General features: G+C 57.5%; 2 protein-coding genes across 3 annotated transcripts in view; one reads left to right on the top strand and one right to left on the bottom strand.

Moving 5' to 3' along the window:
- Window positions 1-8,129, top strand: part of UBE2O (ubiquitin conjugating enzyme E2 O) — a 66,286-nt gene extending 58,157 nt beyond the window's left edge. The window contains exons 15-18 of the mRNA XM_055796382.1: window positions 793-929; window positions 1,452-1,655; window positions 2,371-2,428; window positions 4,047-8,129. Coding sequence (XP_055652357.1) covers window positions 793-929; window positions 1,452-1,655; window positions 2,371-2,428; window positions 4,047-4,810 — 1,163 coding nt within the window. The 3' untranslated portion in view covers window positions 4,811-8,129. The remainder of the gene's footprint in view (window positions 1-792; window positions 930-1,451; window positions 1,656-2,370; window positions 2,429-4,046) is intronic.
- Window positions 8,130-9,987: 1,858 nt separating this feature from the next.
- On the bottom strand, window positions 9,988-18,189 carry SPHK1 (sphingosine kinase 1). 2 transcript variants are annotated; one of them, XM_055796383.1, is made up of 5 exons: window positions 17,675-18,189; window positions 12,856-13,005; window positions 12,203-12,297; window positions 11,862-11,977; window positions 9,988-11,279 (listed from the first exon to the last, which is right to left on the bottom strand). In XM_055796383.1, exons 1-5 carry the CDS (start codon window positions 18,084-18,086, stop codon window positions 10,496-10,498), a joined length of 1,557 nt encoding a protein of 518 aa, XP_055652358.1. In that variant the 5' UTR covers window positions 18,087-18,189; the 3' UTR covers window positions 9,988-10,495. The 2 variants fall into 2 exon arrangements, with proteins under 2 accessions (XP_055652358.1, XP_055652359.1); XM_055796384.1 differs by having other exon boundaries at window positions 12,856-13,348; window positions 17,675-17,806.

Here is an 18,189-nt window from a genome sequence, read left to right as displayed (position 1 = left end):
TTTTCACAGCTCATTAACTGGGGAGGAGAAATTAAGACAAGCTCTGTAGCACAATCTGTTCTGGGACCTAAACCTGGCTTTTAGGTGGCATCTCTAGGCACTACTGCAACTTCTCAAGCCACAGAAGTGTGCTTCCCTTTTGTCCACATTGGTAACTAACTTTGGAGGGCTGTGGAGATCAGTTGCTTTCCGCCGCAGATACTTTCTTGAAAGCTGCAGGGTTTGTTTAGGCTTTTATTGCAGGGATGAACTGGTTGAAAAGGGGAGCTGGTGTTCTTGTGCAGGATGTCCTTGGTGGGTGAGTGTCCCGGTTCACTTATGTGAACGTTAATCAGCCAAAAATAAGAAAGAGCATCTGGTTGTGTGGAACATTGGTGACAGCACAGCCCAAGGTGCTCAGTGGGCCAGCCAGCCAGGCCAGATGAGTGAAGGAAAGGTGGCCGGACTGTTTTGAATCTGCATGCATACGTAAAAATGGGGAGCTATGCTGAGATTTTGTAGGGAAAAGGTCATTGCTTTTTGCAGTTGTCCCAGCTGTGGGACAAGGCTTCTTGTTGGGGCACAGGGACAATGTTGTGTGGGACAGAGAACAGGAGATGCAGATTGTGGCTGCTGTACAATGTGGGGAAAAAAATCAATCTCTAGGCTTCCTCCTGGCTCAGCGCCAGAGCAAGTCCACTCTTCTCTTCCAGATGATGCGTTTAACAAACAGATGGATAGATTTGCCTTCACAAGGAACCTGTGGCAGGTTCCATAGGCAGCCTTTAATCCATTCTCTTCCTTGCCCCGCAGATACCCATGCCTTCAAGAAAATGGAGTTCCAGCCCCCGGAAGCAAAGAAGTTCTTTAGCACTGTGCGGAAAGAGATGGCTCTCCTGGCCACCTCCTTGCCTGATGGCATCATGGTTAAAACCTTCGAGGATCGAATGGCAAGTGCCTGCTCTCAAATGCCTGTGTGTTAGTGCTGGGCTCAGCATCCAGATCGCTTTCTTTGGAACTCCCTGCTTAGCCTTAATCCTTTGCATTAGAACTGCAGGAATGTGCGCGGCATTTGAAATACGACCGTAATTACTATAAACGGCTGCTTCTGCATTCCCCAGGTCAGGGCAGCAAAGAACAGGGAGATCCTCATTGCAGGAAGGCTGTTTCAGGTGTTTTGCCCACTAGGCTGCCTGTCCCACCGAGCAGAAAAGGCAAGCGGGCAGCCAGTGAGCAGTCTGGGGATTGGTGGCCATCCTTGAAGCCCTGCTTCAGCTCTGAAGGCTCGCTTTGGTGTCAGGCTATTGCAGGAGTGCAGCTTCTAGAGGGAAGGTGCCCTGAGATGTGTTGCTTGAGCTGGCTCTTGCAAGCGCTAGGTTAATCACATCCCCTCTCTCCCTCTACATAAATACAACTCTGCCAAGGTAAGAGGATGTTTCACAGTGCCTGGTTTATATTGCCTGTCTCCACAGGATCTTTTCTCAGCACTTATAAAAGGGCCCACGCGCACGCCCTATGAAGATGGCCTCTTTCTCTTCGATATCCAGCTCCCCAACATCTACCCAGCTGTCCCACCTCTCTTCCGCTATCTCTCCCAGTGCAGTGGGCGACTGAATCCCAACCTGTATGACAATGGCAAAGTGTGTGTCAGCCTCCTGGGGACGTGGATAGGCAAGGTAACGCTTTCATCTGCCCATCCATGGGGAGCAGTGGTTGTGCCAGGCTGCTTTTGGAACAAGCCACTTCCTACAAGGCCAGGAATCCTGGGGTGACTTCTGGACTCAGTGGTGCTTGAGCTGGGGGTGGCTTGGGCTTTGGGCTCTGCCTTAGATGTCTGGAGCAGGTAACTGGTGTAGTTTGGCTGCTTCTGTCTTTGTATTTGGCTCTTCTCTGTCTTGGTGAGAAGCTTGCGGTCAGACCAGCTGCACTGCATCACAGTTGGACAGAGCAGAGGTGCCAACACCAGCATGGGCTGTTCTCCTGTGGTTTGGGTCCGTGTCTCCCACCCTGCGGGTGAATTGTGTAGAGTGGCACAAAGTCTAGCTGGAGAGCTGGAACAAACAGAGCCAGGGAAATGCTGTGTTTTGGGCAGGTAGATTGACGCTGGGGAGGAGTTGGAACTGGTGCCTGGTGCGTAGGGTCACACTGTTCCAGGCAGAACTGGCCTGATGGGGTGCAGTGCTGGCAAAAAAAAAAATAACGGAGAAATGGGTTGGTGCAATGGGACGCTAGCACATAACATGCTTGTTGAGTCAGTTCCTCGCTCCTGCTATGAGCCACAGGACCTTAGCAACAGAAACACAGAAACTGTGGCCTAGCTTCATCTAACAATTATCATAGAGCAAACTGATGGTGCTTCAGCTCTTTAACACATTTTTATGTGCATTTCAGGGGACAGAAAGGTGGACCAGTAAATCCAGCCTCCTTCAAGTACTCATCTCCATCCAAGGTAAATGCTCCTCCTGCAGAGCCTGCAGGACAGGAAAAGGCAGAGGGAGGAGGGGATGGGATGTAGGCTTATGGGGGGGGACGGACACAATTGGGATCTGCCACCCCAGTTGGGTTAGTGCTGCCTCTTGCTCTCACCTTGCCAGACAAAGCACTGTCCTTATCTCTCCAGTTCAGCAGTCGAAACAGATGGAAGCTTTTCTCATGTCCCAATTTCTGGCTGCATCGCAGGTCCCTGACACGATGCTTTCCCTTTTTCTTACTGCAGCAGCTAAGCAGAGAGCTGGTTTGCCTATTATTCTGAGCTGACAAAGGTGAACAACTGTGTCCTCAGCCAGTTACCGAAGTTAGTTGAAGTTGCTAAACTGGGCTTCATTTGCAGGACTGTTTTTATCCCCACTGAGTCACCCGCCCATCCTACTTTGGGCATGTTTTTGCACATGTTGCTGGTGTTTATGCTCCTTCCAAAGCAGAGAATAATCAGGGGTGTGTCTAGACCAGCCCCAGGGCTTCCTGCCATGGGGCTTTGCCCTGCCATATCTAGTTTGGGAGCGGACAGGCTAAATCTCTTCCTCAAGGCCAACTTTCTGTTCAGGGAGCCCAGGCAACTCCTGCTCCTCTGAAGTTCACATGTATCCTCTGACACCACAAGAAAAGCCTTTTCTCATTTACAAAGCTGAAGATCCAAATTTAGAAAACAAAATACTAAAAGTTTCACTGGAGCAACTTGCTGCTAGTGAGAAATCTCCTTTCTCCCTCCTGCTGCCTGGGCTTTGAGACTCATGATCTCACCTCCACCAGTTCTAAGGCAGTTTGTGGCAGGCTGCCAGCAGCCTGGCAGTATTGGTGCCATTGCTACATTCATGTAGTTGTATTAGACCAGAAGCAAGCAGGAGAAAGCTTGGTATGGGTGACTCCTCACAGTATTCACTGTCTCAGAACTGCACTGTCTGATGGGACCATGCTCGATAGCACAGGACCTGGCCAGCTCAAAGCCTGTTAGTGAAGATTGGCCTTTGTTCTGATTAAGAGAAGGATAAAAACTATTCAAGAAAAAAAGCTTTGGGTGTGTTTGTGGGTTTGTTGTTTGGTTTTGGTTTTTTTTTCCTGGGAGGGGAGGGAAGAGAAAGGAACTGTGAAACCTTTCCCCTTCTGCCTTTTTGACCTCCTGCTGTTGCATGCTTTGTGCATTGCACTGGTGGAAAAGTATTCTTGCCAGCCAAGGATCATGAATGCCACTGACAGTGGTGCCCAAGATCCCCACCACCCTAGCAGAAGACCAGAGACCCATTCACATAAGTGCTTCCCTTGCGATACTAGTCCATTGCATCTTGCAGATTTCTGGTTGTCCAACCTGGCCTCTGCTACCCGCTTGAAGTCAAAGCATGGCTTCCCACAACGCGTTCTCCTGCAGCCCCTTCCCTACGCTGCCTGCTGCCAGCCTCGGGCCGCCTGTGTCAGTGTGGCTGTGGGTGAAGCCAGCGTGGCACCTCAGCAAGGCGGTGCTGTGACCTTTGAATCTCAGCCACCTTGGCAGAAATCACAGCAGTGTCTGCCTCTGATACCGATCCGCAGTAAAGTTCCTCCTTTAACCCCTTGATCTCCCCTTCTCTTGGCAGGTCTCATCCTAGTGAACGAGCCCTACTACAACGAGGCAGGCTTTGATAGCGACCGGGGCCTCCAGGAGGGCTATGAGAACAGTCGCTGCTACAATGAGATGACCCTGATCCGGGTGGTGCAGTCCATGATGCAGCTGCTGTGCAGGCCGGTGGAAGTCTTTGAGCACGAAATCCGTGAGCATTTTCGCTGCAATGGCTGGCGCCTGGTGTCCCGGATCGAATCCTGGCTGGAGACAAATGAGCTGGTGGAGCGGAGCCACGAACAGGCCAATGGGGCGGATTCTGCCTCCCTTCTCTCTGCCTGCAGCAACCTGGCCGAGAGCACAGGAGACAATGCAGGATCGCTGGGGGAATATGGCAGCAGCTCGGAGCAGGGGGCAGCCGCTGAGCTTTCAGACTCGGCGCTCGACGGGAAGGAGGAGCTGGATGAGTCGGAGTTCACAACCTCAATGCCCAGCACTGGTGATCTCCCACAGTACTCAGACTCAGAGAGCACAGGCCAAGCCAGGGAGGTAGACCTGGCCAGAGACCGAACGGACGAGGGGAAGGCTGCCCAGGACTCTGCCTTGCAGCCTAGTGTGAAACCAAAGAAAAGGAGAAAGAGCTACAGGAGTTTCCTTCCGGAGAAGAGTGGTTACCCTGATATCGGGTTCCCCCTCTTCCCTTTATCCAAGGGGTTCATTAAAAGTATCCGCGGTGTCTTGCAGCAGTACCGGGCTGCCTTAGCAGGGGCCAATATCCCAGAGTGGACAGAGGACAAATAAACTGTCAGGTTAGGGACAGGTAGGTGCAGGGGAGAAGGGAAAGCAGCAGAAAGAAAATTGGCAAATGCTGTTACCAGTAAACTGGCTTCTCCTTCCAGCTTTTCTTCCTCAGCTTGGTTTGTTCCAAAGAAGGTGGTAGGCCTGATTGCTCCTCCGAGGAAAGGTTGTCTAAGCATGAATAACTCTTTGCCCCCAGCCCTTCTTCCTTCCCCTGTCCCATGTACGTGCTCCTCTTGCGAGTTTGACCCTGCAATGGTTAAGATTTGAGACCTGCACAGAAGCAGTCTTGCAGCCACGTTCCCTCTGCACTTTCATCTTGGAGCACCTTTCCACACAAGGACTCTTCTCACCCAGCACTACACCCAGCAGCTTGTTCTGGTGGGGTTCAAGCCAGGAGAAGCAATTGCTGTAGTATCTGGAAGTGAAGGGCAATGCCCTTCTAGGCTTTCATTTTTCTCTGTTAACCATGGGTTTTATGAAGTCTGCCCCGGCTTATATGTACTTAAGACATTGGATTGTGTTTGCATTGAAGCTGTCTATACCACATGGAGTTGCTCTAGTTTTAGTTGTTCACCAGTAGCTACGAGGTTCTTCCAGTCCAGGACTTGGTAGGCAGAACCAGGCTCTGCGCTAGCACTTGTGCTGCTGTGGTAGTGCTGCAGGGTTTCCAGGCAGTTCTGCAACTTCTAGTCAGTCTCCTGGAAGCAATTCTAGCCATCCCCTCTTCTTTTTCTCCAGAGTAAGGCAAACTTCCCTTTCCTCACCATGCATGCCTGTCTTCTAGAAATACATGGGATTCAGGGTTCTGCCCTGTTACTTGCTTAGGTATCTGCGTCTTTTGTTCCCAGCCATCCTGGCTGTCACACAGCACTACACCTACCCCTGGATCTCAGCCTTCCCTGGGCAGGCGGCAGCGAGTGATTTTGGGGGGTGTTGTAGATCTAGCAGCTAGTCTGGATGGTGAACCTGGCACAGCTGCTGCTTCTGTGTCGTTCAGCTGTAGATGGGTGTTTTGGAGCTGTTTGAGCCAGGGTCACCCAAGGGAAGGGAGCTGTCACGTTGTGGTGAGGCCCTACTGCAGCAGCAGCAGTTTGTGACTGTTCCTGTGCTGTTACTCAGCCAGCAGTTGGAGCATATCAGACACTGGTGTGGACTGTTATCAATTCCTTCCCTTGCCAGCCATTTCCCGTGGTGGCCTGGGTCCTCTGTGGCCAGCAGCGTTGTGGGCACAGCACATACTATCCCTAATCTCAACTGCAGCACTGCCCTGCCACTCTGGGAAACAACTGGTGAGACCAGCCTGTGTTTCAGCAGCAAGAGAGCTGTCTGAGCTGGTGACCATGAGCACTTCGAAGCAGTGACTTGCCAGAGTCTCCTGGTCAAGACACCTTCCTGAAGCCTCTTTTTCTGTGTGCGCGCACTTTCACTTCTGGAGCTGGGAGGTCACGCTCCAGGGATACTGCATTTGCCCAATGTTTAGGCGTTGGAGAAGCACCTGTTTAGCATCTACGTGGAGCACAGTCTGTTGGGGAGAGTCCGTTGGTCCTTCTAGCCGGCACAGGGAGCCAGTGGTGCCAGGCTTCCCAGGGAGGAGTCAGGCTGAGCAGATGGTTCTGCCAGAAGTAAGGATGGAGCCAAAACTCTCCTTTGCTCTTGCTCAGTAGGGCTGCGTTCCCTTCCCCCCACCCGGGCCAGGATCTAGCCTTCTCATTTTGAAACTAAGAACAGCAGGCAAATCTCGGTGCTTTTGGATAGTGCTTTCTACTCCTTGAAACACCGGGGTCTGCACCTGCTGCTCCAAATCCCCCCACCCGCAGCTCCCTGTGCCCGCTGCGGCGATGCTGCAGAGCCGGGGGACAGGCTCTACAAAGCCCTTCTCGTGTCACCAGCTGCTGCTGGGATTTTGGAAGGTATGTCCTGCTCCAGGTGCTCCAGAGGAAGCAGGGCTTGGCTGCAAATGCAGATCTGAGCCTGCAGAGCTCTCTAAGCACTGATCTGCAGGTGGATCGCCTGTGCAGCAGCTCTGGCCCGGCTCGGGCACCAGGAGCCCTCCCCACCCTGCAGGCAGGAGGTCTGGCAACACGGCAGACCCCCACCTGGGGTGTGGAGAGATGCTTTGAGCCACAGTCAGGGCTGTGCAAGGCACGTGTGTAACTCGCGGCCCCTTTCTGGCTGTGGCTGGTGCTAAATGAATGAATCCCTTTCAGCAAGGAGCGGGGGCGTCTCCAAAATACGAAGGGCTGACTGGGGCAGAGGGGTGAGGCTGTTGCTTCAGGGCAGGGGAAGGAAGGGCAGGCAGAGAGCTTGTTCCACAAATGATTAAACCTCTTACCAGACAAAACTGCTGTTGGTGATCTTCTGATGTCGACGACTTCTGTCCCCTGTGCTGGGCTGTTCTTAGCCCTGCTGGCCAGGGAAGGAGGGAGAAAACACTTCAGGGCCAAGCTGGGGATGGAGGGATGGAGGAGATCTAGGATTCCCTGCTTTGCCCACTCTTTGTGGCTTTCATCTCAAGGGGCAGATGGTCAGCAGGGGCTGGTCAGGCTGCCCACCTGCCCAGGGAGGAGCGTGGGCTGCTGGCATGAGCTGGAGTCTCTCCCCTTCACCCAAGAAGTCTCTTAGTTTCCTCTGATCGTAATAAAGAGCTTTTGCACAGGTTCCTGGGGCTTCCTACCAAGGTGTGTATTGGCCTTCTGGAAGGGGACGCGGCTCCCCAGCTGCCGCTACCCCTGGCATCACTTGCTCACTGTAGCTGGCTGTCCCAAACCGAAGCGTGCACAGAGGTTTACAAATTTTCTAAAGCTTTTGATAATGTGAAGCTCCTGGGTGATGAGGTTGATGGTGAGCACACTGCAGCTATGTAATTTTTTGTGTATGTATGTAATATTTAAGGGTAACAAAATTTAAAAGGCTAAAACCTTAAAAAAAAAAAAAAAAACACATAAAAAAAGCCAAAGCATGATGCATATTGTTAGCCTTAAAACTGGCTACACGACTGTGTGATGTACAAATGAGAACAGCCTGTAACTGTTTTAAGTGCTGGGGTTGGGGAAGAAGCATTACAAAATCAGTTTGTAGCCTTGATTCTGTACAGTATTTAATGATATAAAAAAAAAGACCTGACTATTGAGGCCATGCTTAGAGGTGTGTCGTTCACGTGCAGATGTGGATGCTTGGTTGCTTACAATATATGTATAAAGTGCTGTGTGACCATTAAAACTTTTTTTACCTGCAGAATTTTTTTTTTTGTTTGTTTGGCTAACCAAGGTGTAATAAAGGAGGGAAGATGACTTGCCATTAAATTTTGCCTCTGTGAGTAGTTCTGACTGTTGCCTCTTTCTTTCCCCCTCTCCTCCACACTTTTGGCACTTGCCCCGTCTCCAGCGTGCACCTCTGCGCCAGGGTCTGGCCTGGATGGGGTCCCACTGGCTGAAGGTGACGGCGTGGAGGTTGGCAGTGAGGGGCTGCCTCCGTGGCTCTGCATAAACCAACTCACCAAACCCCTCATTCATGGGTTTTTATTATTAAGGGGGGGTGGGGGGGTGTGCCGGTGTTCTGTGCTCTTTGCTGGCTTGTGGTGCATGCAGGCTGCCCGGCAGCTTGCTGTGTGCCCTAGTGTGGCTGGCAGCTGCTCCAGTGCATGTGGGGCCAGACCTGGAGTGAAGCAAAACCCTTTGCAGACCGCCCCAGGCTGGCAGGCCGATGGCTTGTGGGCCCTGGCAGCTCTGCCCTGGTGCTGCCTGCCCAGCCCCTTGCCTCGGCGCGCAGGTAAGTGTGTAATGAGGTGCAAATGCTGCAGTGTCCAGGCTGTTGGGGCCAAGGGGCTACTGCACCTCCTGGGTGCTGGCGGGGTCACGGCTGCCTTCCCTGGCCCCCCCTGCAAGCAGAGGCTGTGAGGGTGCTAGTGTGGGCAGAGGAGACGGACAGGTATGTCAGTGTTTGGAGACTTGTGGCTTTGCTGGAGTTGTTCAAAACCAGCAAGCATCTGCCTCTTGGGTGTGTAGCAGCTGCTGCCACCCCCCTCAGGTGTTGGGGGGGGGGGCTGCACAGGAGGAGCTGTTGGGGGCTCCTCAGGAAGAGCCCATGGCTGCTGGCTGACAGCTCTTGGGTCAAGGAAGAGATTTGTGCAGGAAAACCTGTGTAAGGGAGATCCCAACCAACCCGCTGCTGTGAGCAATGCAGCCATTCCTGGGAGGAGACTCCAGGGAGCCTTTCAGGTGCTGCAAGCCCCGGCGGCTCTGCTCTAGTGAGCCATCTCGCTTGAAAGAGGTAGCCGAGGGCTCTGAGCACGTTCCTGGCCTGGGGTTCTCCCCGCAGCCACCTCTGCCAGCAGCGGCTGTGGAGTGCGATTAGAGTTCAGTGAAGCATCGCTGAGCCCATGTTTACACCTGGCCCAACGCCACGAGGGAAATTATTTTGGGAGGTGGTTCCAAGCTGCTGCTTGCCTTGTTGCTGTCCTGGAGTGGGAGCTGGGCTCCCCAGAAGGAAGCGGGGCTGGGGCGGGGGGGGGGAGCTGGGAACAATTGCGCTCTTCTTTCCCGGTTCCACAATCCTAATTGCATAGTTTGCAGATGAATAAATGCAAACAGCCACCACTGTTCACTCATCTACTTTGTACTTGAGTGCTGTAAATCAGGTTTAATTACTGCAATTTTATACCAAACAGGCTGAGTAATCCCCCATAGGCAAGTCCCCACTCAGGGACCTGTTGCAGGGCTCCAGCTAGCCCTGGGCTGCCTGGGCAAAGGGGAGGCACGACCTATAGGACCCCCTGCTCCCTCCAGAAAGCCAAACCCCTCGGCTCCAACACCCCCTTCCCTGCCCTTGCTCAGCAGCACTGAACCTTCCCCAAGGCGTCCCAAAACATTGCTGTGGGGCTGAGCCACCTGGATTCAATCAGCCCCAGCGCACCGGTGCACCCCAAAAATCAGGGTCAGTGGCAGCGATGTCCCACGTCCCACCTCTGAGGCATCTTCCCTGGGAGCATCTCCTGGGGCCATCGCTCCGTGCTGGTCCTGACCCTGAGATGACAGTGGTCTGGCAGCCTGGGCAGGATGCCGGGGAGCAAAGGGTGCTGAGCTAAACCTCGCCTGACAGCCAAGTGGGCCTGGGCTGACAGCACTGCAGCCCTGCCCCTGACGGCAGCCATGAGCTTGGATTTAAAACCCAGGGGGAAATTTTTTGCAAACACTAGATATTTATTGCACTTCTTGCAAGAATAAACTCTGCTTCTACAGGAAGCTTTGGGTAGAAACATTATTTAAAAAGTCAATTTCTTGTACTAGATATATATTGGTCCTGACCATCCCTGTGAGGTGGCACTGCCTCCATGGCGGGGACAAGAGCGATGCCACCAGGTGCATCCAAGCCGGGGAGGGGACAGGGCTGTGCCGGCGCAGCCACCTGGGGTCGGGACCTCGTACCAGGATAAAACACGCTGGCATCTTGCTGGCACCGAGTACCTGATGGGGCTCGTGGCTCATTTCTGGGACAGTGTTGGTGGCTGTCCCAGGGGGGTAAAGCTAAGCATGGGGGCAAGCAAGGGCATGAGTACCCACAGCCCCCAAGAGCTATTGCTATGGGAGGAGGAGGAGAAGGAGGTTCCTGAGTGGGAGGAAGGCTCTGCTGCCCTCGTGCTGGGCTGTGCCGGCAGCTCAGCACCACAGGGGTGCCGAACCTGGCAGCTCAGGAGCCACTGAGGATGCGGCAGAGGCGGCTGTGGATTTGGCCCTGCACGGGCTCACAAGCCAGCGCCTCGCCATCCACTGTCATGATGCCTGTGGCTGCGCGCGGCTCCAGGCGGAAAGCCCGGACACAGACGTAGCACAGGTGGGGACAGTTCAAGTCCAGGTGAGTCCCCCTGGCCATGGCCAGGAAGAGCTTCAGCAGCGCCACGCGGCTGATGCCAGCCTTCAGGTAGAAGAGGTGGATGCAGCCATCGTGCAGCCGGGCCGCCGGTGCCATCAGCAGGTTAGTGCCCAGGTGGGACTGGTAAATGGCATAGACAGAGACAAACTCCTCCTCAGGGACCACTGTCCAGTGCGCCGGCACTGGCTGGCCCAGCGGCACCAGCAGCGAGTCGTTGGGCAGAGACCCAGGCACATCCGTCCCCGCTGGCGGCGGGACGTGGCTAGGCTGGCCATTGGTGACAGGCAAGGGGGGGTCCCTGGGTGCCGAGGAGGTGTCCTGCTCGGGGACAGCAGGCAGGTAGGAGAGGCGGCCCTGGTATACCCGCAGCTTGGCCAGGCACTGAAGGGTGCCCAGGGTGAAGCGGGCATTGCCCAGCCAGCGGTACTTCTCACTGTCGATGTCCACATCCGAGATGAAGCCCCAGCCGAAGCCGAGGAAGGAGAACAGGCGCTTGCCTGAGGCCGTGCTCAGCGAGACCAGGTCCATCTGCGTGTGCAGCCCCTTGCAGAGGATGAAGGTGCAGTTCGTCAGCAGCTTCTTCTTGGCAACGTGATCATTGCTGCAAGGGATGGAGAGGGTGAGTTTGGGCTGGACCCAGCTCGGGGCCTCTCCTGCTGTCACAGCATCCATGCGCAACCCTCACCCCTGTGTCACGGCTGGGATGTATCTCAGCTGGGTGCCAGTGTCCCTCAGGGACAGCTGATGGGAGAGGCGTTGCTGGGGGTTGGAAGGATAAACCAGCTCCTGAAAGAGGGAACTGAGTTGGGGCTGCTGGGCCAGGGCAATCCCAGTCCCCCTTCCCTGCAGCAGGATCAGCTGTGCCCCAGGGTGGATCCTTCAGGGTAAAGCTTTGCCAGACTCAGAGCCCAGAGAGGAGGAAGGGCCTGGGGGGAGCTGACGACGCAGGGATGCAACCTGATGGTCACAGGGCCCAGCTGGGGCTGTGCTGCACCAGCCTGCAGGGAGATGGGGACCCAGACAGGCACCCCCGTGCTGGGCAGCCCAGCACCCCTCCCCTGGGCTGGAGCTATGCACAGCCTTTTGCTTCCCTCATCCCCCCTGCCTCCGTGTCAGCACAGCCACGTGTGCCAGCCTGTGCGGTGCCAGCCAGTGCGGTGCTGGCAGCGGAGCCGATGCTCACCCTGCGTAGTGGTTGATGGAGGCAGCCAGGGCATTCCCAGAGCCCCCGGGCAAGATGCACAGTGGCTTCTTCATGGCATCCTCCCAGTCCGACCGCTCCATGAGCCCATTCACCACCTGCAGGGATGGAGGGAGCTTGTGGCACCCAAGGGGGCAGGGAACCCAGTGGCCCCTGCCCAGCCTGGGGGGAGCAGAGCCCGCAGAGCCCCTAGCCAGATGCCATCTCTCCTTTGCCATTCCCTGCCTGCCTTTGTGTCTCGAAGCTTGGCTCCTGCCGCAGGTACCCCTCTTGTCCTGGCTCTCTACCCACCCTGGCCGGGGGGATGCCCACATGCTGCTCACCTCGTACAGCAGCCCATCCCCAGACATGATCACCAATGTGTCCCACTGTGACAGGTCCTCATCCCGCACCTTCTCCTGTGCATGGTAGGGTCTCTCTGTAGGGGAAAGTGGAGAGAGTCGAGCGTCACCCTCAAGCCTCTCTGCCCTGCCTGCTGCCACCCCTCAGGCAGTGACCCCAGCCCCACTGTCCCCATGGGGGGTCCAGCCAGGGGTGCAGGAGGCGAGGCAGTCACCCCTGTTAACTAAGGGAGGGTAGATTTAGATATGAGGAAGAAATCCTTCACTGTGAGGGTGGTGAGATATTGGCACAGGTTGCCCAGAGCAGCTGTGGGTGCCCCATCCCTGGCAGTGCCCGAGGCCGGGCTGGACGGGGCTGGGAGCACCCTGGGCTAGTGGAAGGTGTTCCTGCCCAGGGCAGGTAGGTGGAACCAGGTGATCCTTAAGGTCCCTTCCAACCCAAACCATGCAATGATTCTATGATTCTATTGAGTGCAACCCACCCATCGTCTTGTCCAAACCAACCCCACAGGAGCCACAGCTGTGGCAATGCCAGGGGTACGGGCCCTCCGAGGAGCCCATCCCAGCACGGCAGCACCCAAGTAGGATCCCAGGAAGGGAGGAGAAGGAGGTGAGGGAGCTGTTTGTGGACTCACCAGTAATGAAGACAGTGGTAGCGATGTCGGCCTCAGCCAGCATGGGCTGCACCACCACCTGGAAGTCCTGGATGGCGCGGCCAGCGCCGCTCTGCGGGTTCAGCAGCACTAGCGCACGGCAGGGCCGGGGCAGCACCCCATAGCTGTCACCTGGCAGGGAGAGCAGGGCGTAGGGTGGTGGGGTCGTGGTGCATCCTAGGGAGGGCTTTTTGAGCTGGGGCAGCATTTGCCGCAGCCCCACAGGAAGGGGAGCTGCCCCCGATCCCCACAAGCTCCCTGAGCTGCATCCCTATCAGAGGCCATGGGAGGTGAGCTGGGATGGAGGGTCCTTGCTGGAAAAGCAGGGGAGGTGGCACAGATGGGGACACAGGGTCCTGCAGAGATTCGTCTTGAGCACTCCCACAGTCTGCAGAGATGTTTTACGCCCAGGCCAGAGCCTCGCACTGAGCACCCCTGTGCACCCCAGGTGATGCCAGCTGCGCTTTCGGACACCCTGAGGAAAGAAAGGTGGAACCAAAGCGGAGGTTCAAAACCTAACCTCCCCAGGGGCACCTGGCCCCAAACACTCTTGGCCGTGACTTTAACGGGCTGAACCCCACAACTCATGACACGGCTCAGTCCCCCCAGCATGCTGGGACTCAAGGTCCCAATTCCCCGCATTCACTGCGGATGGGGTGGGGCCAGGAAAGACACCTGCACTGGCAGACGGACACTTCTGCTTCCCCTGTTCCCCATGGGGCTCAGGTTTTGTGCATGAGGGCCCTGGTTGGGCTGTAGTTACAAGCCTGGCAGGATTCCACATCCCTCTGTCCCCCAGCCTGCTTCCAAGCCCAGCGGTCCCCGTGAGGGGGGACAGTGTGAGCCCAGGCTGCAGCTGCCCTGCAAGGCAGGCACAGGGAGCAGAAGCGGTGCGATGGCACCCAGAGGAGCTGGCGGCAGCGTGCTTGAGGGCAGGACCCCTGGGTGCTGCTTGGGCACCCCCAGCCCTGAAACAAGCAGGGCAGCATGCCTCGAGCTCCCACAGCACCTCTGGAAACCCTTGGCCCTGCAGGGTGAAGTCAGTTTGGGGGAGGTTGGGGGCTGTCCCCACCAGCTGTGGGCCCCCTAAGCCGTGACCTGGCCCTTGGGGAGTTGGTAGGTGCCCACCAGGGTGCATGGGCTCTGCGGGGCAGCGTGGGGGCTGCACCTGCTGACTCAGCAAAGAGAGTGCTCCATCAGGAGCTGAGTCAGGAAAGCAGAAGGCATTTCCCAGCACTGCCCCAGGCCAGGAACCCCCCCTCTAACCTGGGCAGGGCCATCCAGCTCGGGCACTGGGGCTGTCCACCTGCATGCACCAGGTGATTTGAGTTGCATTCACCAGGTGATTTGAATTGTTTGAACCCACGAGTAGCGTTTTTCTAGCTAAACCTCCTCCTGCTGCTCCCACCAGGATGGAGGCAGGGAGAGGGGAGCCTGGGATGATGGAGGTCACCATGTGTGCCACCTCACCTGTGTGACACTCAGCATTACATCAGTGATGGGGAAGCCCGGGCATGCCGAGTTCCACAAGCTGCCCTGCAGGGAGAAGTGCCTGGAGCATCCCATCTCTGTGCTGGTCCCAGGCCTGAGGGCACACACAGCTCTGCTGACTTCAGCATCATCAGGTTGATTTTCAGCCCCCAGGAATGACCCGGTAAGGCTGTCACTGTCCACGACGTTTCCTTGTCACCGTGCTGGCTGCTTGGGACCTGCCACCAAGTCCACAGCAAAGATCTGCCCATGTGAGCCTCGTCAGCCCCGGGCTGAGCCCGGGTCCGGGCGCTGATCTGAGCTGGCTCTCCCTGCTGCCGCCCAGGGCCAGGGGGAGCTGCCGGCTGCCCCCCGCCCTCTCCGGCCCCTTATCAGCGCTGCCAGATGCGAGGGGACCAGCTGCCCTCGGGGACAGCAGTGAAGCGCTCAGGTCATGCATAGCAGGCAACTCCGGAGCTGGGCTGGCCCTGCTCCTGCCCCTCCAGAGCCTTCCTCAGGCACAGCCGGCACTAAATCCTCTAGGCAAATGCAGCCGAACCCCCAGGCAGGGGGTCTGTGCTCAAGCCCCAGCTGCCAGAGGAAGGTGATGGGGGGCTTTTCTCTCTTTCTCCCTCCCAGCCCTGAAGGATGCAGAGCAAGAATACAAGGCGCTTCAAGAACCTAAATGCAGTTTTTAAACCCACCGTGTTTCTAATGGGCCACATCGTTTCTGACATACACACAAAGCTGCACCTGGCTCTTGCCTGAAAACCCTGCCTGGCCCCGTAGCTGCTAGCTTGTGGCACTGCAGGGCAGTGGGGTATGGCTGGGACCCCAAGGACCCATTCCATGGCTGGAGGAGGAAAGACGAACCCTGCTCAAGCCATGACTCCATCACAAGGGGCAGACTGCTGGTACCAGGGCGTGAATAGGGATGGGGACATGACCCTGATTTGGGACTCGTGACACCAGCAGCACCAGGCTCAGCCCAGGTTCCCATCGCAGAGGTGCTGGTTGAGAGCTGGAGCCCATCAGCAGCAATGCTTGGGGGGGTGGGGGTGGGAATGATGTCAGGAGCATCCCTTTGGATTGCACAACACTGGGCGGCCCCTGTCATCTCAGCAAGGCTCAGCCACTTCCCGGCACAGCGTGGTTGCTTTCAACCTCAAATGCTGAGCAAAACAGACACTGAGTCAGCAAGAGGAAGGGGCTCCAGCTGCTGCCAGCGCACAAACTCTGCTCTCCCCTCTTTGCCCACATCCCCTCACGCAACATGTGTCCTGGTCACACTCAGGCAGGGACCATGCTGCCACAGCTCTGCCATCAGCAGCCCCAGCTGCTCCGTTATGTCCCCACATCCTTCTGGAAACTCTCTGGGCACAAGGAACAAGCATGCCCAGCTGGCAGGGACAAGCCTGTCCTGCCCGGTGACCCAGCCGCTGCATGGCTGGGATGGACAGGGGCATGCCCACCGCATCCTGCCTCCACAGAGTGTCACCTCCACACAGCAAGGGGATGAGCACAGCAAGGGAGTACCCCAAAACGGTGGCATGCAGCCAGGCCAGGTCCCGCTCGCTGCTGGCAGCACTGCCCACACACTGTGATACCGTGGTGACACCAGCTGCTCAATGGCAGCTTCCTGCTGTGACCAGGGGCTGGATTTCCCCATCAGGATACAAGCTCAGGGGCGTTTTGCTCCCCCCGGGACAGCTGCAGGGCGGGACACTTTCCTGCACGCTGTCGGCAGCCCCCACTTGGGGGTTATTAACTGTGGAGGGATTTTTTTTTTTCCTCTTGGAGTGAAACAGGGAGGGGGAAGCTTCACCCCTGCTGCAGCTGTCTGCAGGGCTTTTATCCCAGAGGATGCTAGAGCTGAGATGACACCAGGACAGGATGGCTGGTGGCTCCCTGGGTCCCCTCCCCGCAGGAACAGAGTGGCAGGATTGCTCTGCACAGAGCACAGACGCTTCCCAGCACAGCCTTATCTGTCCCGCACATGTCACAGTGCTGGCACACGAGGGTGCGTGCAAGCGCAGGGTGTGGCGAGAGGCATTTGTAGCTCTGTCCCAAACTGGGGAAGGAGGTTTGCAAATCCTGCTGGCCCTCAGCTAGAAAAATAACTGCAAAATTCCGCACTACCTTCTCCTGTCCTCCTTCCTTGGGCTCCCCTGAGGCCCCTGCCATGCAATGAGCTGCTGCTGCCCCAGCACCCTCGCCACCGCCTGCTGAAAGGGCGAGGGTTTTAAAACGCTCGGAGACTTACAGCTGCAGAGTTCAGGCTGGAAATAGAGCCGGGGAACTGGTTTTGCCCTCACTACGTTCCACTGGATTTTTTTGTTATTCTTTAGGAAGAGTAGCAGAAAGTTGTTTTGTAGCTGCAGGCCATGTAAAAAAGCTGCATTTTAAAATCCAAGAAGGGAAGAGCTGGGCTAAATATGATTTGACAGGATCCCTCTAACCGCATGCCTCTTAATTTCCAAGTCTGATCAGTGCGACTGGACAGCTAAATAAATGAAGTAGTGCATATAATTGAATCTACGCTCAGATGTTCAAATATATGCCAGCCTGCCCACCGGAGCTGGAGGTCTCAGCCCCCCACTCCCCTCCGAGCTGCTGGCAGCTCGCGGGGGCAGAGGGAACGGAAACCTGGACCCCTCCGTGCTGCCCTGAGACCCCACTGGGCCCTGCGGGGTCCCGGGGGGATTCGCCTGCTCCCAAATGATGGATGGGACCTGCCGGGGACGATGCCTGGCTCCTGTCCTGCCTGCGTCAGCAACGAGGACTTTTTTTTTTTCCTTGGTTAATGCTGCCCTTTGGAGCTTTGCTAGTTATTGAACCGAAGCGATGCGGACGGAGGGGGGGGGGGAGGGGTGCAAAGGGGCCCCGTGGTGCGACCACGTCCCCGCTGCCCCTTTGGTTTAAGGGTGAGACGGGGGAGAAGCCACCCCCACCCAGTGCCGTGCGCAGGGATGTCCCCGTGTCCCCCTCCCGCGGTTCGGGGCGGGGGGATTCAAGTGAACCTGCGGGGATGCGCGTCCCCCCCCCCCCCGGCCGTGTGTCCCCCCCCGGCCCCGAGCTGCGCCCCTGGAGCCCGGGCACGGCGCAGTGCCCCCGGCTCGGCGCCCGCCGCGTCCCCACGCCGCCCCTCGGGGACAGCCGCCCCCCTGGGCACGGGCGGTGGAGCGCTGGCGGGCCCCCGCCGCCAGCCACGGGCCCGGTACAACCCCGGCAACGAGGGTTCGAGGCCCGCTCCGTCGGGACCGGCGGCGGAACGGGGACAATTTCTCCCCCGCAGCCGCGTGTGAGCGCGGGGCGGCGGCTCGGTACTGACCGTCCTGCGTGGGCACGGCGGGCACCGAGAGCTCCCGGATTCTGCGGCTCCAGGCCTGGGCGATGCGCAGGTTGCCCTCGGCGTCGGGTCCCAGGCAAACGCGGAAGGTCCGCTCCAGGCGCTGGCGGGCGGGCGAGCCCCAGCGTGGCCCGCGGAGGGGGTAGCAGACCAGCGAGAAGCAGGCAGCGGCGGCGGCGGCGGGGAAGGCGGCGGAGCCCACGCAGTCGGCCAGGCGGAGCGCAGTGTCGGGACCGGCCGAGCCCCCGGGACGCCGCACCTGCAGCTCCCGGGCCGTCAGAGCCAGCGAGCAGGGGGCAGCACCGGGGGACGGGCCCGCACCGAAGATGCCTTGAAGTAATACCGGCGCCCCCCCGCCCCCGGGCTCCGGGGGAGCGCGGCGGCCGGCAGCCATCGGCGGCGGAACGGGAGCGGGACGCGCCGGGGAGCGCCGCCCGCCGCTGGCTCGCTGCTGACGCCCGCCGCGCCGCCCGGCAATGGCAGGCGGGGCGGCCCCA

This window comes from Falco peregrinus, chromosome 2 (genome assembly GCF_023634155.1).
Source record: "Falco peregrinus isolate bFalPer1 chromosome 2, bFalPer1.pri, whole genome shotgun sequence".
Classification (NCBI taxonomy): domain Eukaryota; kingdom Metazoa; phylum Chordata; class Aves; order Falconiformes; family Falconidae; genus Falco; species Falco peregrinus.
This window is presented reverse-complemented; position numbering and strand designations above follow the sequence as displayed.

Coding starts and splice junctions, on each gene's coding strand:
- SPHK1 (XM_055796383.1), bottom strand. CDS start 18,086: ATGGCTGCCGGCCGCCGCGCTCCCCCGGAGCCCGGGGGCGGGGGGGCG. Junction 13,006..17,674: donor CGCCGTGCCCACGCAGGACG/GTCAGTACCGAG, acceptor TCTCCCTGCCAG/GTGACAGCTATGGGGTGCTG. Junction 11,280..11,861: donor TCCATCAACCACTACGCAGG/GTGAGCATCGGC, acceptor CATCCCTTGCAG/CAATGATCACGTTGCCAAGA.